The following is a 25,053-nucleotide window of genomic DNA, read 5'->3' as shown; positions in this document are numbered from 1 at the left end:
TGTCTTATTGTTCATTATAGAACAGCTTAAATCAGTTAATGAAGGGCTTTTTTTCTCTTGGCTACCCCTAGAGATCATGGGTATATTTCCAAGGGAGTCTAAACTGATTGGTCAAGGGTGATTCAGGTTTTTGGTAGAGTCTTGGTTAAAGTCAGAGGCAGCAAATGTCTCTCTAAAAGCAGATTAGGAACAAAGTTAATCAAATTAATTTATTAGTTCTTGAGACAAGTGGAGGGAAAAAGTAGTTGGTCTCAGTGGAGAATAGCATAGATGATACAACTGTTAGCCCTGGTGGAGCAGCAAGAAGCTTATTTACATGAATGGCTGTTGCACACACAGCTGGGTGGGAGGGAATGACAAAGTTCAGCATCCTTGATGTGGAGTACTCCCCATGGCTGTCCAAAGACATATCCAGGAAACTGCATCTTGATCAAGAGTGTTCTGTTTTCCGTGGTTTATAAATGGTACATTTTATTTTTACTCTTCCAGAAACATCATTTGACTCACAGAAGAATTAAAACTGACAGCACCACAGACCTGTGTGGGAGAAAAGGGGATCTTAGATTCAAGTGACACAACCAAGTCTTGAGGAGTAAAGAAGTTTGGATGGCTTCTCACCAAATGGAAGTGATCTAGAGGGCCCTCTGAGAACGCTGCATCTCTGCATCCAGCTCCTACTGCGTCGAGACGGTGCACTTGGACCTGAACGTTAATAAAATGCTGGATTCAATCAAGTGTGTACTGGTGGGAGACTCCGCAGTGGGGAAAACTTCACTCTTGGTACGTTTCACATCCGAGACTTTTCCAGATGCCTACAGACCCACTGTGTATGAAAATACCGGAGTGGATGTCTTCATGGATGGTGTACAGATTAGTCTAGGTCTTTGGGACACATCTGGCAGCGATGCCTTCAAAGGCATTCGTCCCCTCTCATATCAACAGGCAGATGTGGTGTTAATGTGCTACTCGGTGGCAAACCACAACTCCTTTCTAAACCTGAGGAATAAATGGATTGGTGAGATCCGCAACCACTTGCCCCGCATCCCTGTTTTGGTAGTGGCTACTCAGACTGATCAGCGAGATACAGGGCCCTATAGTTCCTCCTGCATTAGCCCGATGGACGGGAAGCGGCTGGCCCAGGATGTCCGGGCCAAAGGCTATTTGGAGTGCTCTGCCCTCAGCAACAGAGGAGTGCAGCAGGTGTTTGAGTATGCGGTCCGCACGGCGGTCAATCAAGCCAAAAGACAGAACAGGCGGAAGCTCTTCTCCATTAATGAGTGCAAGATCTTTTGAGTCCAGTCAGCAGTAGTTTTGCTCACATTTGTTCATTCTTTCTTTGCACAAAGATATATTAGCAGAGACAGTGGAAGGCAAATCAAAGGAGGACTCCCGGCAGGATCACACAGTACAGGTGCCCCTAATGAGACAGAGAGACGCTCTATCTGATCTGCCTTTCTTTTTTCGTTTTTCCCTTTCCACAGGTACTATCTTTAAAAATGAAAAGTGCAGGTAAATGCCCTTCTTCACAAATCTGTGTATGGACTTTGCTAGTCTGGACTGGCATGGGCCTAGTCTGGAGATTTACAGACAATAGCTGTGCTGATTTTGTTGTTGTCATTGATGTTCCTTGGTTGTTGGTTTGTCTGCATTTATTTAATGATGGAAACTTCTGCCCGGATCTAACCCTCTCCTGACAAATCTGTCCATGTGGAATTTTTGTACTCTAAGAACTTTGTACATAAAGTCTGACCACTGTGTATGCTATTTAAAAGACTTTTGTATATGTTGTTGTAAAATCCTGACAGAGTTTATTTTCATATGTTGGAAGTTCTTCCTGTAGCTAACCACAAAAGCAGATTCTCCAATCCATAAAATAGTGGCCTGCAGACTAGCAGTTCTTACACATGTCCAAGTTACTACACAATAGTAATCAAATCCAGTGTGTCCAGCACAGGAGTGATCAAAAATTAGTGATATCTGATAGCTCTCCTGTAGCTTTCTGAGATTTGTTTTGTTTTCTTTGTCTCATTCCTAGCAGGCTGGATACTGTCTCAACAATGTCATCAAAGATAGGATGAATTGGGAGGAAACTAACCTGATTTCTTTCTAAACTTGACCTAGTTACAACCCTGGAAGGGTTGGCTTGCAGTCAGGGCTGGTTTAGATATATGGGTGGGGTGACAGAAATCTGTGCCATCGCCTCTGTTGCCCCTGTGGTATTTCTGGTGGCAAAAGATTTCAGTTTCCAGGGATGAAAGGTATTTTTTCAGGAGAACTAAAATTCTCACATATTTTTAGTATGCTTTTTTTTTTCCAAACAGCGGTTTTATTGAAACCAGTCACTAAATATAATAAAAATTTAAGTGCATGGCAATGTTGTATGCACCTATTTAGAATGGCTGAATAACTTTTTTGGGAGTTTGTGTACTGAGCGTAATTACCTGGATTGTATGAAACAAAGAGTGAAACAGGCTTTGCATCCTGGGGAGCCTGGCAAATATGAGAGTCAAATCCTGAGGTACTTGGGAGTTACTCTCCTGCAGAGAAAGCCAGTTTAAGGAGGTGGGAACTCCACATGTGTAAGAGAGCTCTGCTGGAAGATGGATGTGGGTTCAGCACACCATGTCATAAATTCCTTGTGATTTGCAGTGTCCCCCTTCTCTTCATGTTATCTGTGCAAAACCCTCTGCTCCGCAGCATCCCTCAGGTCTTGCAAATCTGTCTCATCCCAAGGTTTCTGCTGCCCACAGCAGAAATCCCCTGGGGGGGAATTCTTAGTGTGGCAAGATTTTTGTTCTCTCCCTGTCCTTTAGCTAGCTCAGAACTGGCCTTCAAGGGGTTTATAGCATAGTGTCAGGAGAGGTGGCACATAAAACTGTTGGATGAGTCTCTCTCCACGTGGATCCCAAGAGAATGACCTCAGTTTTGACTGAGCCCTAACTCATGTATTTCAACAGGAATGGATGCAAAGGCTTACCTGATTCAAATCCAAGGTGGGAGTTCAGGAGTTACCTTATTTAGCAAATAAGCTATAGCTCAGATTTACCTACAGTTTCTTCCTGAAAAAGTGATCAGGTGCTCTTCTCAGTGCTCTGTTCTACCTCTGAGCTTCTCTGTAAAGGGCAATTACAAATTAAATCGGTCTCCTCCTATAAATCCCAGAGATGATCTGACTTGTGAGGTAGTATTTGCATTATGGCTGCCTTGAAGAGCAACTGTGCACAAAATGCCCACCACTTACCAGGCTGGGGAATATTTAGTGCTCATCAACCTCATTTGAGGGGAGACTTCTTGTCATAAAATACATATTGGTCTCATGTGAGACTTTTATACCAGCTTTAAATCCTTACAAGCTCCTGCACCCTAGAACACAAGACAAGGGCTCCCCTCATCACTCAGCCCTTCTGTGGTATTCTCTTTCCTGCCACTCTTTCTCGTTCTAAAATTTCAGGCATAGATTGCAAACCCTTTGCCCCCGAAACACTAAAATTGATAATGTTTGAAAAAGAACCTGAACTGCGTGATACTTATGTATAGTTACATAAGTGCCTAGGTATTTGCAGTCCTCACTTAAAAACATTTTGGCTTTTGGAACACACATATTTCTACATCTCAGCTCTTGCAATGCCTCTTCACTGACAGTTGTGTTTTTTGTAACCCTAATTTAAAAGTAGCTATTGTTACTGTTTGAACATTAAAGAACACATGCAAAATAATCACATTGTAAATCTTCAAATCTGTTGTTATACTTTTAGAAATTTCTGTTATGGTCCCCACCCCACTAACTGATTTAACCTGGCTTAGTCAACTTTTTTGAGATACATTTTTGCCACCATGTTCCACTAAATGGTCTTTTGTTCTGTGGGTTAAGCTTTGTTTACAACAGTTCATATACAGATATTTTTAATGATTTGAAGAATTAGTAACTGCTAGGCCAGGATGCTATGCCATGATATCTGCCATGGGATGCTGGCATTCGGTGCCCAGAAGGCTGCAGAGTGGCTGCAGAGAGTTGTATCAAAGAAGTCAGATGAATATGTGTTCCAGAATTACAGCATAAGTGAAATTCCTACTTCATGCATATTTGTTTCACAAGGCTTGTTATGGTGTGTTACAAAATGAAGAAATGAAGGTTTGTTCGCAGTGAAGGAAGGCAGAGAGGATTCTCAGAGACATGTGAGTTGACAATGGATGGGGAATTTTGGGGTGTCTTAATATGCTCTTGACTGTGGGTCCTAAAGTCAGTGCAAGGTGTGAGGTCACTGGGTAAAAGCAGGCTGATTTTTAATATCAAATCAGATGGAGATATGAAATGGATGAAGGGAATTTTGGTTTGGTGTGATATGAATAAAACTGGTTCAATTTTCACAGCCTTGCTATTTACAAGCTCTCAAAGCTAAAAGGCCCATTTTGTTGCGAACAAACTGTGAAATACGTTATTTTAGTAACAGTAATTAAGTAGCTTTCCCTGAGCTACACACTAATGTGCTCAAGAAGTGTGGCATCGCAAATGTGGAGAGACGTGTCTGGACATAACAGAAATCAGTGGAAAATCCCTTTGGGTCTGAGTGGGGACCACAGAGTTGTCAGCATGAGCTGACATAACACTGGGTTTTACAGAGTGACTCGGTCCCACAAAGCATCAAATTCAGCGCTGTGGTTTTGATGATGCCCAGCACCAGGTGGGTTGGGAGGACACACGTCTGCAGGTCCACAGTACCCCGCTCTCGCCTCGGGTCTTGACCTGGCCAAAGCCCTGAGATGCCAGGTTTAATCCTCTTTCCAGAAATGCTGTTGGCATGAATTGCATTGTTGTTCATGTTGTTTTGAGAAATATTAATTTTTTTTTGAGTGATATGAGACATTGGGCCACCTTCTGTTTATGTTTTCTGTGGAAAGATGATTCCTCTTATCAGTCTGGAATATACAAACTTTAAAATGTCATTTTGTGTCCGCAGCATGGCCTCAGCTGAACAGCTGCTTGGGGTGGGGATTGTGCAACGGCAACGGCGCTGCGCACCGAGGGGAAACGCGCGGCCCTCGGTGCCGGTGGCAAGGCGAGGCAGGGACGGACCCCCTAGGCCTCCCGCAAAACCATACCAGGGTTGTTTTGATAACGTTACTTGGGCAACGGGGTCCTTGGGTACAGCTCTGTGATAAGAATCTGCCTCTAATATTCAAAAGAGATTCAAATGACAGCTGGGCAAAATTAGTTTCAACTTCTTTTCCTCTGAAAAATGGCAGGTCTGGGGAGAATAAAACACCGTGCAGCCTCAAGTCTGTTCGGTTGAATTTTTTCAGCTAAGAGAAGAAACCTTGCCCAAATGCTCCATTTCAACCTTTCCAAAACAAACCATTTCAATTTGTTATTTTGTTGCTAAATCTATTTTGGCTCACTGTTAAAACAGCTTAAAAGGAAAAAAAGAAAGAGAGAAAATATTTGACATTTCAAATAAGGATAGAAAAAGCACTATTGTTTTTGTCATCATTTGACTTTCCCTTTGGACAGAAAAAATCATTCTGTGTTACTCATTTTTTTAATTAATTCTGCAAGTTGAATAAAAAATTGGATGGATATGCAATTTTAATTAAGATCATGAACTACCCTTTCAGCAGCAAAAAAATGTTTTCTTTTGTAATTTGCAAAATGTGATGAGAACACATTTTGTTATTTGAAATGTGGATTTCACAGCTTTTTCATACTTACTTGATCTGTAGCATACAATACAAATCTTTTCTAAGAATAAACAATAAAAATACATTTTTGATCTTTTTTTCCCCAGAATTTTCATGTGGGAAATTATTCAAGTGTGATAAATATAATTAACACTATTTTGTCTGTCTGATATTTGTAATTAACAGTTTGCAAATATTTGCATGATTTTTAACTCCTTATGCTTGTGTTGCTCTGTTTAGCAAAGTTTTGTGTCACAGTTGCTTCTGTTTTTGTGGTTACCTTCTTAACTTCAAGATGAAAGAGTCTCTCTCTCTTTCACGGCTAGGGATTTCTCCCAGTATGGTGGCAGAACTCTGCAGGAGGTGATAACTGGCGGTGGCAGTGACAGGGAAGGAGCCGATGCAATTGCTCTTTCTAGAGAGCAGGGCAAGTGTCCCTGCATGGCATTTTCAGCCCTGGTTCCCTGTCTGTCTGACAGGGGCCCTCCTGGAGCACACAGTGAGGCCATCCTGGTCCGTATACCTGTGTTTCCCTTTCACAGCATCTGAGGGAAAAAAGGGCAGAAGGGGAACAGTGTGCATTTGATCATCTCCCCTTCTTTCAGGGTGGAACTGGAGCATAGCCAGAGACAGAAAATGGTCCCAGGATGCACTGTTTGGCCGTAAAGTCCCCTCGGACGTGCCCAAGCATGGACCCTCACTCAGGAAGGATGCCTAAAAATGTGCTTAAGTTAGGGCCAAAACTGGGGCCATATTGGAAAAGGATAGCATTTTCAAAATTACCTGTGTCACCTGGACTCTCAAATAACATTATCTAGGTCCCTTTTAGAGCATTTTGAAAAAACTGTACCTTTAGATGCTTTGAAAATTTGATCACAGGTGCCCAGTAACGTACCCTGTGTGTACACTGCAACTGCTGAGAGTGTTTGAACACATGCTACCTAATGCTTGTGTCGATACGGAAAATGTATTTAAAGCAGTCTTTTTATGCATGGTTCCATAATCACCGCAGGGATCAGACATGAAGTAAAAAAAAAAAAGTCATTCTCAGGTCTCAGCCTTTCCTGTATTACCATTCCATTCAAGTGAATACAGCCATTAAAATAGTTTCAAATGAATGGGGCAATTTATACCTCTTAACATCTTCTCCTAATACCTCTCCTGCACAGAGCTCAGGTTAATATACAACAAAGAAAAACTTCATTTCAGAATATCACAAAGGCTTGTCCATTCTTGCCGTTGTGAGCAAGTTAACCACCTTGAGTTAATTAAAAATCAGTTTAACCCCTGAAAACCCCTGTGCCAGGTATAGGCACAGTTAGTTAGGTTGGAAAAAAGTCTGAAAACAGAAAATAGTCTTGTTAGAAAATAGTCTGAAGCTACTGTAATGAACTGTTATCTCTGGATGTGAGGAAAAACATCTTATGCCTCAGAGATTTCTTTCATAGCCGTAAGCAAACAACTGTGATTAGTTATCACTGTGTACCTGTTGTAGCTGACCTCCTGCATATCCTTCACGTTGCACTCTGGGCAGCCAGCTGTTAAAAACAAAATTCGCTGAGAAAATAACATTTTGGCTTATTTAGATGCTTACATTGCCTTAACTGCTTATCTACAGTGACGATGGCCTTTCCCTCCACCCCGGACCGCTCTCTTCCTTGCGGCACAAGCACACAGCTGCTCCTTGCTAGCATGGGTGCTGCCGCTCGGGGAGCTGTGAGGACCGGCAGGACCGTGCCGGCGCCAGGCTCCAATGCAGCCTGGTGGGAAAGCGCCCTGGCCCGAGCCGGCCGGAGCACGGTGCAGGTGAGGCGCCCTGGGGCTCCTCCTCAGCGGGCATCGCGGCCAGTGCCCTGGTTAAGCCCCTCTACAAGCGGAGCTGATCCTGCATCAGCTGCACTTCTGTCACCTTCAGGCACCCTTGCAGTAACAGGTGCATTTTTTGTGCCATTTTTAAAATCAGCGTCTCATCAACTCATGACCCGAGCCTGGTTCCTGCACCTGCTGTTGTGCTGGTAGCGCGGGCTGGAGAGCATTTCTGGGGAGCCCGAACTGCTGGGGCAAAATCTCCCCTTCTCCTTACTGAGTGCAAGGGAACCAGCCTTCGGCCTTGCATTTATCAGCTTTATGCATGTCAGCTAAAAGAGCCTTAAATTAGTTATTAGAAAATGAAATAATAACTGTCATGGCCTTCCTTGTTATGAAAAAGTGAATGAATACACGTCTGTCCTATGTCTCTCAGAAATGACCTACATAAGGCACGCGGGGGGATTTCTGTCATTATTTTTCTCACCTTGGGCAGAAGTCAGTATGATTCATGCAGAGGCGTAGAAGGGCACAAGCGTGTCTATGTTGATGGTTGTTTCTATCTCTGGAAAAGAGGAAGGAAACGACGACTGATGCCGCTGCACGGCGCGAGGTGTTCGCTTTCTCGCATGTGCAGCATTTCCAAGAAGCCGGCGGTGGGCGCCGCCGCAGCGCCGCAGGGCCTCTCCCACGGCTCCCTCCTGGTGGGCATCCATCCCGGCAGCACGAGGGGCGAGGGATGGGTGGCGAGCCGCGGCCCGGAGCCTGCCACGGGGCTGCAACGAGGCCGGCAGGCCAGCGGCAGCCCTCACGCAGCAGCTCCCGCACTGGGAAACGGTGCGCTGGGAAACGGTGCAAACGCCAGCTGAGCGTGTCCGCTGACGGCAGGGCTGCGGCAGCCGGAGGAGGGCGTCCGGCCCGGCTGCGAGGGGAGCTGCCGCTGAGCCCTGCGGGCCGGTCGCCCCAGCCGTGGCCTCGGCCCCGCGCCCCGCGCCTGCTCGGGGCGCAGCTGCCTGTGCGGGGGGCTGGCCCCACACCCCCACTGCGAGAGCAGCAGGCAGCGCCCTGGCTGAGCCGGCATCCTCGCCTGAGCCCAGCTTCGCCTCCTTGTGTGAGGCGAGAGGGTAGAGAAGGGCTGGCAGTGAAAGAAAACTGAGACTCGGCAACCTGTAAGATGAATTAATTCTGTAGAAACCACTGGAGGGAGGTGTATTTCTTATGCCCCCAAACCTCTGCTAACACATAAGCAATTACAGAATTTTCTCATTCGCAGAAAACTCTATGTTCTTCCTCTATATAAAATGTAACACTGTCATTTATCTATTAACACTTTCATTTATTTATTATTTCATTTACCACCATGAGACCAGATCTGCTGCTTAAAAGCCAATACCAGAGCCATCCTGCTGTGAACGATGCAGTGTTCATACGGCGTGCATTTGAGTAAGGGTTAAAGGTCAGAAGATTTCGTAGGAAGCTGGTTTGGGATTTCTGATGGCTCTTGGGCATTAACATATTTATTTTATTTTTTGATTATTGTGTAGTATGTGGAATTTGTACTGGTATCTGATCTATCACAGAGTTATTGTCCTACTAAACCAGAGCTACAGCACTGTCTAATGAAGAGGGCATTGGATTAGGCAAGGACTTTTTGCTGTTTAATCTGTCTTTTATCACTGACTCCATAAAGCCTGGCCAAAGCCAGTTCAGACCAATAGAAAGCTTTTAAATTCAGCCAGGCTTTGGATCAGGCCTTATGTAAGCCTAAACAAATAACTTTCAGAAATGCAAATTCAGTTTGATTGCTGGTGCAATTTCCCTCCATAAGGGGTTATATTCAGGATCATTTTGACCCAAATTGATTCATCTTCCTTGTGCCTGTTCTACGTGGTTCACGTAGACAAGACAATAGGATGAACAGTAGACATGAAACGCTAGGGCACAGACACCTCGGTTGTTTCCCAGCTCTGCTGCTGGCTGATTGGGTGACACCAGGCAAGTTCCTTCTCCACTTGCCCTGTATGTGAAATGGGGAGATGTTACTGACCTTTTCTTAAAGTACTTTCAGATCTATCACTCAAGATCTTGATAGTTGTATGTATTTTTTAGTCTGATGGTTCCTAGTTCCCCTTCTGAGAAACGTTTCTGATGATGAGTTAGATCTGCGGAGTTTGGTTTGAATGGATTTGTAGTACAACTTGACAGGATTAGAGCTCTTTAGTGTTTCAATTAATTGCAGGCATAGGCTGTAGGTAAGCACAAGGAACAGAAAGAGAAGGGAGAATATATATGCTGCAGGAATTCCTTTACTATTTTAACAGATTGTAAACACGTCTATCAACATAATGCTCTTATTAATGGTGTAAACACAGGTAATGGGCTGAGCTAACATCTGATCCATCACTGACAAGTTTAGAAGGCAAATTCTGCCTGAGGAAGTTCTGCTGACTGCCGGGAGGGTATAACAGAGGGAAGTTCACTCTATATTGCCCTCTAAATGCTGTTTTGGGAGCACACTCTTACATTCCCTGTGGTGGCTACTGCTGAAGACAGGACTCTGTGCTAGATCAACCTTGATCTGTATAGCAGGGACATTCATACGGCAAGGACTTAGCTCCCAGTCAGCAGCTCTCACTGAAATTTCATCACTTCGAAAATGTTTCAGTTTTCTTTCTGAGTGAACAGAAGGGACTGAACATAACCTGAATGAGAACTTAGGTTTAGTAAGAGTGGGGAGAGTAGCTACAAGGTGACTTAATATGACTTTTTCTCTCTTAGAATTTCACCCTTCCATGATAAAAGCAGAGGAGAAATAACCAGTATTTCTCCAAATTGTTCCACTATGATGGGAAAGGTTTTCTTCTGTTAGGAACCACTAGAGACATGGATATGGAGTCTCAGCTTCCCTGTGCATTACGAGACATAACTCAAGGAGATGATTAACTCAAGAAGAGGAGTTTCTGACTCTACTCCAGGTCTTCCACAACTTTTCATAGGAGTCTGGCTGCTAAGAAAAACGATGCACTGCTCTTGCTCTGGAACATTCTCAAGTTTTTTGTTCTGTAGTGTGTAGGGATATGGTTTTGTTATTTTCCCCTGGCTATCCTGAGGCATCTAAAGAAAATAAGGTATCTTTACCCACAAAATTCCCCTCCTTCTTTCATAGCTGACACATGCTTTTGACTTCCACTGCTGAAGATATCGGAATTAAACTTCTAATTTACACATGAAAGAAATCCCATGAGCCTTCCCTAGCAAAAGGAGATTAGCAGGAAAGTTGCTTTTCCCCTGAGAATAGCTAGTTCTGATGGACTTCATCTTTGCAGTGGGGGGTCAGCTGACTCTGGTGGAATTAACTACCCATGAAACTGTATGGCAGAAACTGGAAAGGTATCACTGTATTCTCTATTAAATACATGAGTGATATGGCTTTGAGTAGAGAGTACAAATAGAATATGAGAACAGAGATGAATTCAAGAAATATTTAATGCAGAAGGGGTTAACTGGGTCCCTGAAAAGAGACTAATTTCTCTTTGGGATTTGGGACAAATCACTTAGGGACACCACTGAACTACCCAGAATTAACAGAGCATTTACCAAGCAGAGGAACTTAGATGGCTGCAGGGTAGGGCTCTGACGCTGTTGGTACGATGGAAGAATGAAACTTTGGGAAAACAGAAACCTGAGGCAGGATAGCGTGAAAAAGTCTGCCTTTAATTCCACAAAATTGGCTTGCAGAGTTGCGTATGCTGAGACTAACAACAGAAACTAAGAATGTGCCAAATATATGGAATGAAGTGCAGAAAAAGCAATGGACCACATCATCTCACAGCAGTCTGCAAGCACCAGGAGAACATACCCAGCATGGGAAGAAGATAAAAAAAAAAAAGCCTCAGAGCTCAGAGATGTTCTTCATAAGAGCAATGGACAAAGTTGCAGCAGGAGATGAACAGACAGTCAGCATGAATGTGAATGGAAATTACATTCATTATGTAAGCAATGATGATGCTAGAGATAATTATATAACACTTAAATCCCTAGGCTGTGGAAGAAAAGCTGTGTCAGGCTCTCAGGGACTTGCAGATATATAAATAAATTGGAAAGAAAAAGCCTTTGACTGGAACTGGGGTTTCCAAAACTGCTCCTGTTTTGTGAAGTTGATGCTGTGCTTGTCTGATGGAAAACCATGGTCACAGACAACGGTGATTCTTAAGTGCAGTCACATGCCGGTGTTGCCCTAGCAGATACATACTACAGAAAAATGAATGACACTTTCTCTGAAGCCCAAAGGGAAGGAGACAATGAATCAGCCATTTTGTTAAAAAGGTCTCAAAAGGCAGCAGATGATTGAGAAAATTAAGCCATAGGCTATAACATAATTGAAACAAAAGACAAGGGCAGTGTCAATATCTGGGGTGCTACTTACAGGCCCACACGGCACCGTGGAGCATCTCAGAGGCCACAGGCTTGGTGCTGTCTGCAGAACTGTGGGCTTCTGTGTAAAGACATGGCTGAATCTAACTCATACTATCCCTGTGTTTGGCAAGGATGGAAGATGTAGGAGATGGGCTTTTGAGGGATATCTGGTATCTGGGTAGCGTAGTACAGAGATGCCTGAACTAATGCCACCAGTCCCAGAAGTGGAAACTAGGCAACTGTGTGGAGGGGACACTAAGAGAAAAATTCAGTGAGATCAGGCTGCGTGCTCTGCTGCGCTGGCTTCAGTGCCTAGGGCCCAGGCTGCACAGCATTACATACCCGGCTAGGTCAGGATCACATTTTCCATGTGCTTCTTTGCATGGGTCTCTCCAGAGGCTGTGTGTTTTGCAACAAGACTCCTGTATTCAGCAGTGCAGTTCAGTTACCCTGTGATTTCATTAGACGGTCAGTCTGGATTTAGGGTCCCTCATGCTGGATTATAAATGTTGCAATCCCTGATGTGAAGCACTGATGTAAACTCACTCTGGTATAAACTCATGGTGAAAATGGTTCCAGAAGTTTGGGGATTACCTTTGTCCTGACAGACTTCCTGCCAGTTACTTCACTCCAGTTCCCCTTTCTGTGCAGCAGTTTAATTAGATTTCCCCGAGCTGGCTCACAGACCTTCATACATGGTCCTTTCTTGGCCATACAAGTTTATCGCTGGTTTGGCTGGTTTATCGCACCCTTTGCTTGCTCCTGCTTCAGTGTGGTCATTACTTCTAGGCCATTCTACACATCATGCTGAATAAATGCCATGCAGTGGGTCTGCAGCACGGAAACCCACAAAGCATGTCCTGCTCTGAGAAGAGCCTGGGGTTCAACAGGCTGCAAGACCGGGCTTCAAGACACTGAAGGCTGTTGGAACAACAGAATTTGTGAAAGAGGCTTGCCAAGATAAGACAACAACCAGGAACAAGATGCAAAAAAAAGGACAAATTCATTGTGCGCCTCCAGTGTGTGCACAGCATTACATGACAGCAAGCAGCTGTCATGGACTTTGCATAAAACAACCATCTTTTCATGATTTGGTACTCCCAGTGGGGGCATGAGCAAATGAGCCACAGCTGGTGCAGCCAGTGACCATGATGGACTGAAGTCTGCTCCTCTCTGATCTCACAAATACTGTGCAGGACACAGCAGGCAAACAGGAAACAAAATCAAACTTAGGCAGGGTCAGACTAAAGTCTGAAAACGAAAGTTTTCTGTCTGTAATTCTTATGTACAAAAATACATTCTTTGGCCATATAGCAGTAATTGAAGGGATCTAGTAACAGATCTTCAAAACAGCAGCTAGCTAGGTAGAATTGCCATGTAGAGAGAGTGGCACAGGGACTCCTTTTTTCTCAGTGTACTGGGGATCAGGTGCCAGGACCACACTTGTTCAGTGACAACAGTGAGGCTGGAGAAGTGGAAAATACAGATGTCACATGCCTCATCAGACCAAACAGAGGTGTAAAGCATCCATGGTATTTGACAATGCAGTCATATTTCTGCTTCCCCATGAAGAACCGAGCTTGGCCAAGGGAGTCAGCCTGTAGGAGTATGTGTCCCATTGACAAAACCCCCTGTGAATTCCTCTGCATCCAGAGGTTGTGTGGGGCAAGACCTGCAGGAATGGCAGATGTCACCTCTTGATGTGGTGACCACATTTCCAGGCTCAAAATCACTGGCAATACAGTGAAGGGAATTAGGAGCTGCCTGCTGCCAGATGTCAAGAGAGCGATGGGTCTCTCTAGTTGCTCCCCATCTGGACAGCTCAGCACAGCAGATTTCCATTTTGCTCATTCCTAAGTCCTCTTCTGTTGGTCTTCCCACATATGCAGGATAACCCTTGCACAACCATTTTCCTTTCTCAGGCTAAGCCTGTACATGGAGCAAGCCACTGGCATTGAGAAGCAGGTCTGCATGTTGTGCCTCCTCCTGACTGTGGCTCCAGGTTAACCAGCCCCAGCTCTCCCTTGATGTAGCAAGTGCTGATCAGGCTGCGAAACCGCTTGAATGACTGTGACAGAGATGCTGCTTGGAAAGAGCAAGGCAGCTCCCCTAAGGCAAATGTCCAAAAAACATTTCCACAGTGCAAAGGGGGTTTGTGTCGTGGAATGAAAAATATTGGCAAGCAGAGGGATGGGGATGATGCAAGCTGTAATAGCTGGCAACAGCTGGACTTTGTGATCACTGTTCCATGTTCTGTGCAGGTGAGTGCAAATGTGGCCAGTGGTGCAAAGAGCATCCAGTCATGTACTTGTGCCTCAGTTAGCTCAAGTGTGAGTTAACCACTGAATGATCCAACAATGTACAAATTCAGCACTAATGAACACAGAATAAAACCCACAGTAAATGGCACAAAACAGAACCACTTTTTTCTTTCTCTGAAATGTTGAGTCCATTTATTTAGTGTAATATTTTTACAGGTGTATACAGTGCAGTTAAGGGGAACTTGGTTCAAAGATGTATAAAATATGGCTTACTGAAATAGTCTGAACACCTGCAGACATGAACATCTGAAAAGCTGTTTAGGTTCAGAGCTGTGCTAGACCACTTGATCAAAAAGTAGTAAAGAGCTGTAACAGCAGCATTGATAGAGGCTCTAACAATAAGATGAATATAAGGATGTGGTTTGCTCTAAAGAAGGTCTTGAAAGAAGACAGGAGGGGGAAGGAGGAGAGAGAGGTGGGCTGCTGTTAAACAGAACGGTAGAAGTTAAAGCGTAGTGAAAGGAAATAGCTGAGGCTGTAAAAAAGTGAAAAAGGTTACTGAGAACTGAAGAAATTGCAGAAGAGACAAGCTGACTGAATAGAGCTTTTCCTGAACTTCTCACTCCTGTTTTTAAAAGTTGTTACACCCTGTGTGGTTTGTAGCACAAGAAGGTATCTAGGCATTTGAAAGTCAATTTATTTTGATCCTTCTCCTGGAAGCAGAGCAGCAAACATGACATCCCAAACTAGGAATTAATTGATGGACTCTCCTGTTAGGTCATCCTCTGCCCAGACAGGAAAGCATGGAAAGGTGGTCAAGACCTTTTGCAGCCCAGCCCCCTGAAGGAGAGTTAAAGGTGAAGTCTAATATGATCTCATAAAACAAGCAAATTTCCTTTACACCTGCACTGTCCCAGGTGTGACACCTCCACCTTGCCACATGCTCACCTCCCCAGCTGCCTACTCCTCTCCCAGCCCTGGCACCTAGGGTTGGAGCATGTGCCCTGGCCGAGGGGACTGCAGCATGCCCAGCACAGGGCAAACGTGAGCTGAGGGTCACTTCCCCACCCAGGATGGAGAGGCTGCCCATTGGCTGAGCGGGGTGAGTTCCCAGGGCCAGGAGCTTGGCTTTGAGCACACAGGAAGAAGTTTGACCTCAGGTAAGAGCCAAGTGGGCTGTTTTGCAGGTGCTGGGGGCTGGGGATATGGGGCCAGGTTGTGAGGATGGAGCATCTGTGAATGCTCCAGCTGGGGTAAGGATTCAGCGCAGCAGCAGAACTGTGACACCCAGTGACACCAAGTGGTAGCAACCAGGGTGCAGTAGTATTTGTGACACTGAAACCTAGGGCTGATTTCTCCTCCATGCTCTGGAATCTGCACGGTTACTACAACCATCATAAAATTGATAGGGAAACCTAAGGTTTGATGGCCTGAATTCGAAGCTGCTAAAGCAAAAGGTTTCCAAGATACAGCCTCACCCTAAACAAGTTTTCCGTGTGACTTGGGAGCTTTTCACTCTGTTGAGACTGAAGCTCTGGCACTGATCCTGCCCAGGTTTGCTGCAGACTGCCAGGGAGTAGCCTGCCAAGTATGCAGCAGTTTGCACAAACAATCTTATTTGCCAGTTGAGTGATCAGAGTAAAAATCATCTCCCATCTAGATGAAGTGATGCAGAAAGTCTTCGCAGCATGTGCTGTGGGATTGGAGCTCTGCTGCAAAGTACTGCACACAGGTGGCCAGATGCTAGAGAAACCGGGTGGCTCATGACGACATGTGGCTCTCTTGGGATATGAATTGTACATATCAGTGGGTTTCAGCAGGGTTTGCTTTTGGAACAATGTAACTATTCTGAGCATAGCTTAGAGCATGGCTTCTGGTCCAACAGCTGGTATTTCAAAGTGTTTGAGATCCATGTGCCCACTTGCATGGCACTTCAGAAGAATTGTCAGGAGAAGAGCATTCACGGAATTGAATGGAGATGAAAGAAGGTAACGTGATCACACACTGTATTCTTCTCTCCTTGTCTTGCAAGCAAATGCTCACAAACTCCATCGGCACCAGCCATTTGCAGATGTGAAATGCAATATAGCTTCTCTGCAAGGTGTGGGTATGGGTCTGCTTCTCCATGAGCAGGCAGGCCTACCTCCTCCTCTCTCAGAAAGCAAGCGGACAGAAACGTAGCAGAGATAAAAAGGTACTTCTGACATATGATTCATTTAGTCTATTCCAGACATTGGTGAGGTGAACTGTGCCCCAGAAAAGCAATGTTTCTCCCGGTTGCTGTAAAAGGAGTCTAGACAACTAACTCAGCCATAGGTGTCTATACCGTGACATCTGAAGATAGGAGAGATTAATTCCACCCTTCTCTGTTTATCCTTGGACAACAGTTAGCACAGCTTTGGGGATCCTCCTGTGTCCTTTATGATGTTGGTCTGGTGAGTCTTGCCTCACTTGTCACCCCTGCAGTGTTTGTACATAGCAGCAGAACTGGTGAAGCCTCCTTTCCTATGGCTTTGTGCCTCAAAGTTGGATGAATTCAGCTCAAATTGCAGCATTTTCCCTTAACCTATTTGTATATTTTCATGAAAATTTTAAGAACTGAGTATCTCTAAGGTTTTTGCTCATCCACCAAATTTAGCTGGCATCTGCCAATAAATTAACAAGTTACTGGAGAGGAGAGAGACAAGCAGACACCAATCACATAATATTACTTTTCTTATGAATTCAAGCTACTAGAATGATCGCCTTATTCCTGTGATAAGTCTAATCCTTAGGGAAAATCTTTTCAGTGTATTCAGCTAGACAGGCACATGATGTGGATGCTGTTGTTGAAACTGTGAGTGGAGATATAACAAAACAGACTTCTACTTGCATTAAACCTTTTATATTACTATTCCATTGAGAGGGATGGAGGCACTTGTCACAGCTATTGCTTCTTTCTGAAGTTAATTGCACTTTAAAGGTGTTTTTCGTCACCTATCACACTAGAGGCAAAACTAGTAACTGCTGTGAATGACTCTGTGCAACAAAGCAGTATAAATATAAGATTGTCAATATTTGATGTAGAGTCAAATAAAGCTCAAAGGAATTAAAGACAAAGGTAAGCTTACAGGGATAGTTGTTTGAAGTTAAACTTCTGCATCAACTAAGGCTTATTCTGCCCTGTAGATCTGCAGCATTTAATCTCATTGCAACCATTTCAGAGGTTTCCTATAGGGTAGGATATAAAGGCAACTGAGACTAGTTGCCAGACTTACAATTTATTGAGACAGGAATGGATGCTGATGGGGTGTGAGGGCTGTGCAGTGTGAATACAGGGCCTGATGCTAATGTGAAGGCTAGAGCCCTCCCTCTTTAACCATCCTCACTTACAGAATGGTCCGCATCTGCTGGTTAGATTAAATCCAAAGAGGGAATGTAGAGTTCATTGTGACTGACAGTGAAACTTGTCTGTACTTAGATTTCAAGATATGAGTTTTTCTACCAAAGCAGACATGAGTTAAGTCTAACAATTTAAATAAAATATTGTTCATCAATTACACTTTAAGGTTAAGAACTTAAAATCTTTTACTACATTGTGGAGAATATTTATGTGATCACACAGCATAAATGTGGCACTCTCTCCAGCAGAGAATGGAAATTATTAAACTGGGCACAGGCTTAGTGAGCTGCAGCGTGGAAAGAGAGAAGGCTCTGACTCATCTACGCTGCAAAGAACTGCATGAGACTGCAGTTTCACTTTTTGATGTGGTCTCATTAGAGAAGTGTATGCCGGCTAAATTATTACAATGAAACACTATTCCTTCCACCTGGCTAAACACTCAGTAATTTTACTTCAGGTTCTGGGGAAAGGGAGCTCAAGCTGCTGCAGTTGGTGCCATGCCCACAGTTTAAGTAATAATTCAGTCCTTAGAACCGTCAGGAAGGAATCAAACTCTCCCATCCACCCTTTTTATCCACTTTATGGCTGAGTAAAGGAAGAGCATACAGAAAGGACTGGGTCTCGTCCTCTAAGGCTTATCACTGTACTCTGTTCTGTGGTTTCCAGGCCTATCAAGAGAGGATACAGCATATCCTCATGCAGATACAGGGAAACAGTATTTTTCCCCTTAACATTCACTAGCCCTTAAGTAAAACTTCACCTGAAGTGTTCCTTGAACAGGGATTTCAGGACAACAAATGTTCCACTGAAAAGTTTGTCCTCTATATTCCCAGCATTTGTCATGTCCCTTCAGAGTCCACAGATAAATGCCAGTGGGAAATCGTTGAGATGCCATTGGGCTCAAGGTGACAAAAATTGGGTGTTTCACATAAATTAAATTGACATGGAAGTTTTGAAGTAGGGCCCAAGAGAACTTGTCTGCCAGCTCTTGTTGGTGAGTGAGGCATTTTGTCCGGATCACATTACATGTGCGAATCTGCCAGGAGGCATGGTGTCAGCTTGGGGAGAGGGAGGAAGCGCAAGTGTATCAATTACAAGCGTGTAACTTCAAGCTTGAAGGTAAGATGAGAGCTCTTGGCCCAATAATCTAACTCCCATCCTGAATCTTAAAAGCTAGTTCCTACCTATGATGGGGAGAAATACCCTTATACCAAATACCAAATAAACAAAATCACTAGATTATTCTGGAAAAGACTCAGTCCTGCACTAATGAGAATTTGACTATGAGGTCCTTTTATCTGCCAGCAGAAAACAGCTCTCAGGCCTGACCAAGCTCCCATTTAAAAGTAGTCACAATCTCTTCTGCTCTATCCCACAGAACAATGAATATGACATCCCAGATGAGAGAAGGATTATTTGATTAAAGGTCATGTGAAAGCTTTATCTTTGCTAGGGAGTTAACTCTGTGAAATAAAGAGAAAGACTCTTCAACTTTAAGTGATTGGATTAGGCCAGAAATGCAGTGCGACTGCCCCACTGGTCTCAGTGGATATTAAGTATGAAATCTTTTGATGACAATTTTGACAGGTACTTTTGAAGCAGTATGAGGAAATGAAGTGTCCAGATGTCTTTATTTTTCTGTGGGGTTTCTCTGCTTGATTTCTTTAGCCCTCTTTGACACTCTGATCTTGACCATCAGCTTCTGCTGGCTGAGTCACTTCATCAGAAATGTAACCATTAATGAGCTGGGGAATCTCTTGCTGGTTCTGACAGTGCACAGCAGAAATAACTCTGCTGAAAGTCATCGGCTACCACAGCTCTTTCAACACTGTACGTGGTATAATAATGCCAGCATAAAGCTCAGCAGGAGTAGGCAGATGGCCCAAGTATTTGTGTGTCTGTTATCATAGAATCACAGAACAGCTGGGGTTGGCAGGGGCCTCTGGAGATCATCTGGTCCAACCCCCCTGCTCAAGCAGCTTGGGCAAGCAGGTTGCCCAAGTTATATGCAAGTGCATTTATAGCATAAGGCATTTTCTTCTCCACCATTTTGAAAAAGTGCATTATAATTCCCCGAGTCTCAGCTTTCAGTGACTGCCTCTATCTTTTGAAGCAGGAGCAGATGTGCAGGTGCTCAGAAATAGCATCCAGCACCCCCCAATTTCAGGTGTCTGGTTCCAGAGCAGAGCCTGCATGCCAGCATGGTGTCTGGGGAGCATCAGAGGCCCCAGAAGAGGGACCAGCAGAGCAGTCTGCTGAAGCCACTGCGCTCCACAGGCAGCTGCATACATCTGGCAGATGCAAATCCTGCCTCAAGGGTTTTGCAAGGGCTTCAGAGGAAACTCTGCCCGTTTAGCACCTGCAGGTCTCAGCGCTCTTCTGAAGGAAGGTGCCTCTGGGCTCTCTTTCAAGCAGCTAAGCAGGAATCACATGAAAGCACCCAGGGAAGGCTGCTGCTTCTGTGTTATACATTAGCTCTGCAGCGAGGTTACCCCCCCATGTGAAAGCCGAGCTGCAGTCCCCCTCCTTGTTCCTCCTTTCCAGGTCCCTTCCCCAGCGCTATCCCTGGTGCTCCTCCCTGGGCAGCCATGTGTCCCCTGCACCAGCATGCCCGCACCTCAGGCACTGCACACAGACTAAGTGGTCTGCCTGAGCATACCAGCTTTGGTGTCACTGCCTACCACATTGCTCCTCATTGCAGCAGCTAGGAACTGGCAGCCTGCTGGTTAGTGTGCTCTCAGGAAATGGGCCAGCTTCATTTTCTTTCCTTTTACTGCTCAAACTCATGTCTCCCATGTCCCATAGGGGTAACCCAGCTGCTGAGCAGCATGGAGGAAGCACCTCTCTCCCCTCGCTGGAGCTGTGAAGGGACAGATAGAAAACAAGACACAGAGCGTGGCTGTGTAACCTAGAGATTAAAGCACTCGCCTGTGAAGAGATGTGGGCTCTGAGCCCTGCATTCAGGGCAGTTTCTGACAGAGGACCCAAATACCAGGGATCACCTCTCTTCCAAGAGGCACCCTAGTGACATCCTCCACAACCAGAAGCCTGCCTACACACTTCTCCTTCATCTCCATTCCTCTCCAGGAGTCTTCAGTTCCTGTGCAGCTTGACCAAGGAGACAGAGGTGCTGGCTTCTCCTTTAACTGTGTATTTGAAAAAGATTTGTTTGCAGGGTGCTGATTTTTTCGGTCTGTGTTAGCAGCTTCCATGAGACCTCCTTCGTCACGCCCCTTGAGGAATTCAGAGTGTGGATACATGATTAAATTACTTTGGAATAAGCTACTTGGTTAAAGTACCTCTAGTGCCTGGGTGAATGCTCTTGCTCTGTGATGATGTGTGAAGTCACTTACACTGTTTTACCTTGCATTTTGCTAGGTAGGAGTGTACACACCAGGGTAGTTACCATGGAATGAATGACACACTGCAAATTCACACCATCAATTAATCTCTTCATGTACCCATGCTCTTAAATGGAGGAACACCCTGTTTCAGGAGTGTGGGTGAAGGGAGGTGTGAGGAAGATACCCTGTCAAAACAAACACTTCTTCCGAGCACATTTACTAGGAAAATCAAGGGGCCGAGAAACTTTGCAGTCACAAACTGTGTGCCTGCAGGCTTGCCTGCAGTTCTGGTTGTCTCAGATGGACTCAAAGGCAGTGCCTGCAGCACACCAGAATTGGATCTGTCCTGGAGAACAGAATGGAGAAAGGATCACTTTGGTATGGGATGGCATTTTCAACTCAGGTGCCAATGTCCCAATTAAAATGGGTAGGCATCCAAATCCCTTCTTCTGGGTTCTTGTAGCCACAAAAAGAAGAATAAGAAAAAAGATTATTGCTTGCTTCTGCAGGATGAGATGGTGAAATTGCCTTAGTGTTCAAGAGTATAGAGGAGGCCTAGAGTTAGATATGCCCCTGAATCTAAAATGTTGGCCCAGGGAGTCTTTCTTTGCTTCCTATACTCACCTTGGGCTTCACTGCGCTTTCCTCATGTTTTTAATGACTGAATTATCATTTAATTTAAACCACCTTTAGAAGTCTTTATTTTATATCAGACATTGATTCCACTTCTTAAGAAGTCGCTGCCTTTTCCTCAGAGTCTCATCCCTGTCCCCATCCCCATCTGTGTTGTGCCAACACAAGCACTTGCATGGCTTTGCAGTGAACTGGAAAAGGGACCAACACGGCTGGAAAATGCTGCAGCATTGAATCAAGCTTTTTCTGGAAGTTCAGCCAACAATGCCAGCTTCCTGGTAAAATGTACATGGTCACAGACTGCACCATACAGGGGTAGGCAATACCTGATAGAAGGGCTGCAGCAAAGGTGCTGTACCAGAGCCTGAAACCTCAAGGCAGATAAGGTCTCTTTCATTCATTTCAGTCTGTGACAGGCTTTGAGGCCCAAGGAGGGCAGAACTGTTTTAAATCAAGGTGATTTAATAATCCCTCTGTACTTCTTTCAGGTTATTTTTAACAACAGCATCAGTTTGTTGCTCTGGATTTGCAGGCTTTGTCCCTGCTTTTTTGGAGGCAGTGCACTGATGCTGTCAAGGACAGGATTCATCGAGGTTAAGAGATGCAGGGGCAGGGTCTGGGCGCTGGCTGGGGGCACCCTCAGGTGCAGAGCTGGAGCCTGACATGGGGCAGCAGGAGACCTCTGGATGAAGGAGCTGATGGTGGAGGACAGAAGCATGTGTCTGCATCAACGCAGCACTCCAGCCCGTACACGGCCCGGGCGTGCCAGCTGTGCAAGGTGCAAACGCATGAAACCCTCGCGCTGCTGATAAATGTTGCTTCTCCTGCAACATTGAAAATGGTTTTGTAACTACTGCATTAAACTAGAGGAAGAGAGGATGGGAGAAAGAACCAGAAGCCTCTGGGACCTTGAGGATCCTTTCTTTGATGTACATGGGACATTGCTCCTTTTGAGCACTCAGAGACTCACAGAGAAGGTTTAAGTGAGATCCAGAGCAGAGCAACTCGTGCCTCCCATATGTTTTTCCACAAATTTCCTGTATTTTCAGTGTGCCTCAGTTTCCCCAGTCAAAAAAATGAAGGTAACAACACTTCCATTCACATAAGTCAGTTGACAGGAACTAATTCATTGATTCTGATATGCACAATGTGCCAGGCAGCGCTGGAAGGCTTCTTTCTGGGAAGCTGGTAGGAAGAATAACAGGACTGCTGCCTTAGCCCAGGTTTTGTAGCTACTGCTGAAGAAAAGCAAAAAGTAATTTTGTTTTCTTTTTAAGTATTTTTTTTAAGTTACTTTTTCTGCGTAACATTAAGCAGTCACGTTAGGGCTGGGTGTTAACATATCCTCCTGATTCTGGAGTTTTTCACACAGGCTCAGATAATGTGGCTGAGCTATTTGCACTCTGCATTGATTGGTGGGTGAGCTGAAGAAAACTAAACAGCTTAACCACAGAGACCTGTTTTCTTTCTGCACCGGAAACACCTGCCAAAAAGGCTGTGTTCACTCAGACTGTACGTAGAAAAGCCCCAAATTAACCTTCCATCCATATAATAATAGGTCGTGAGAAGATATTTGGTACATTGATTTAAACTAAATGCAGTTCATTGTATTACTTCACCAGGTGTACGGCTAACATAGCAGTGCCTGAAAGCAAGCTTCTGTAAAATGTATTTTCCACAGCTGCGCACTGCCAGTTCACTGAGAGGTTCATTTTTTCTTCTCCTGATTGAAAAGAATTTGGAAAAAATAAATTGTAATGGAATGATTAAATGCGATTTGTCACCACACAAACCATTTTATACAACAAGGCATTAGCTGTAGAACTGCTGGTCCCAATATGGAGGCACAGTACTTTGGTTCAACTGGGAGTGCAGAGCCTGTGGTGCAACTTGGTTAGCAGGTCTTCCCTAAGCACGGGCCACCAGGCCAAGGAGGGTGCTTTCTGGGTCTCACATCTGCCAGGTTTCTCCAGTAGTGTAAGTGCTGCAGTTCTCCCCCAGGGCCCAGGGCAGGCTGAACTCTTGGTGCCCCCAGAAGGGGGTACCATGTCCTTTGCCAAAATGGTGACCTTGCATTTCTATAACTTGCTGAATGAAGTGTGGGGAGAGCTCAGAGCTTCATGAAGAGGAACAGCTGGCTGCTTTTGTTCTCTCTGGACTTTTTCTGTATGGTCTGCATGATAAAAGCCCTCACCAAGTCAAAGCTTGAGCACTAGAACCTGCAGTCCTTCACTATGTCTAGCACTGCAATCCACAGACCAGGGGAAGGCCGTAATGCCTCACTGGGAAAGCAGTTCAATATTTTTGCCTCTTCCTTTCGGCAGCTACCCACAGTACACAATTCACTGCCAGTGCCCTTTTTGTCACCTCCTCTCCTCCAACAAAATGGAGACTTGCCAAGCTGGGCACATTTATATGTCAAGATTTGGGAAGAGTTCATTCTGCCTCTTTCAAACTTGGCTAAAATGAGCCCAGTAAAAGCACAGGCAACTTTTGGCAAACTCTCTAAATCCAGTTCATTTTCCATATGTACCATCTGTCTAATAAGGAGATCAAAGTTCTAGTGCTGAGGATGCTAGTGGAGACAATATCTGTGGCCCATGAAAGCTGCCCCTTAAGCCATGGAAGCCCAGCTGAGTCTGCCTGCTCTTAACCCTCTGGGTGTCATCTCCTACCCGCACCTCTGGTGAAAACAGCAGTAGTAACTCCAAATGGGCTATGAAAGTTATAACACCTGCATGGGAAGGGTTAAGAGAAAAGCTGAACGGGAAAGTCACCTCAGGGCATGCTTTTGCTCAGCATTAATTCATAGACTGGACTGCCTTGTGCAAATCCAGAAGTGCTTTAGTGCACACGCTTTAATCATGAAGTAAAGGAGTCAGCCTTAAGTAAGCAGTGCTCTGTATCCATCCACTGTGTATACTACCTAGGACTGAAGATAGTCAGGTATCAACAGATAAGGTATCTAATTTCCTAATTAGACTGTGCCCAGGGATAACACAAATAAGGGAGCAACCTGAATACTGGGCCCCTTTATGGACCCTTGCTTCTGCAGAGTTGGGTGAGGCTCTTGCATCAGGGCATGGGGTCCCACCACCCCTTATGGATGGGGCTGCCACCTTCCGTCTTGGTCTTGTCCCTAGTTCCCTTCAGGGGTCTGTATGGGTGAATGCAGTTAGCAAGTCCCACAGAAAGTGATGGCACAGGGGGCTGAGTGTGCTTGAGGCAGGAAGGTGGCAGAGGGTTTCAAGCTATAGTATCCTGAATGGCTTGCACTGTTGCTTGTTATGAGCACCACCCAGTGCAGAGTGGCTCTCAGAACATGGTGGCTGTGTCTCAGAGATGTCTCTTAGCATTTTGCTTTGCAGTGGGTGTGCTTTTATGAAGCTACCAAAACATGCCAAGAGTAGATGACCAAGAGCTTTGCACTGTGGCATGGACAAACTGGATTTTTCTTGGATGAAATTAAACTGGAAACTATGCTTCAATGCTAATAGGAAGGGATCCAAGGCTCTGAAACATGGGTGGGTTGCTC

The 25,053-nt window shown here is 44.9% G+C and overlaps 1 protein-coding gene across 1 annotated transcript; it reads left to right on the top strand.

Annotated features, from left to right (window-relative positions):
* Positions 1-504: 504 nt before the first annotated feature.
* On the top strand, positions 505-1,293 carry RHOH (ras homolog family member H). Its single transcript, XM_013949471.2, has one exon. It carries the CDS (start codon positions 718-720, stop codon positions 1,291-1,293), a length of 576 nt encoding a protein of 191 aa, XP_013804925.1. The 5' UTR covers positions 505-717.
* The last annotated feature ends 23,760 nt before the right edge of the window (positions 1,294-25,053 follow it).

The sequence above is a fragment of the Apteryx mantelli genome, chromosome 5, assembly GCF_036417845.1.
Source record: "Apteryx mantelli isolate bAptMan1 chromosome 5, bAptMan1.hap1, whole genome shotgun sequence".
Lineage (NCBI taxonomy): Eukaryota > Metazoa > Chordata > Aves > Apterygiformes > Apterygidae > Apteryx > Apteryx mantelli.
The sequence above is the reverse complement of the archived record's forward strand: the minus strand, read 5'-3'. Positions and strand labels throughout refer to the sequence as shown.

Excerpts from the sequence above, each read along its gene's own strand:
- RHOH (XM_013949471.2), top strand. The coding sequence starts at position 718 with ATGCTGGATTCAATCAAGTGTGTACTGGTGGGAGACTCCGCAGTGGGG.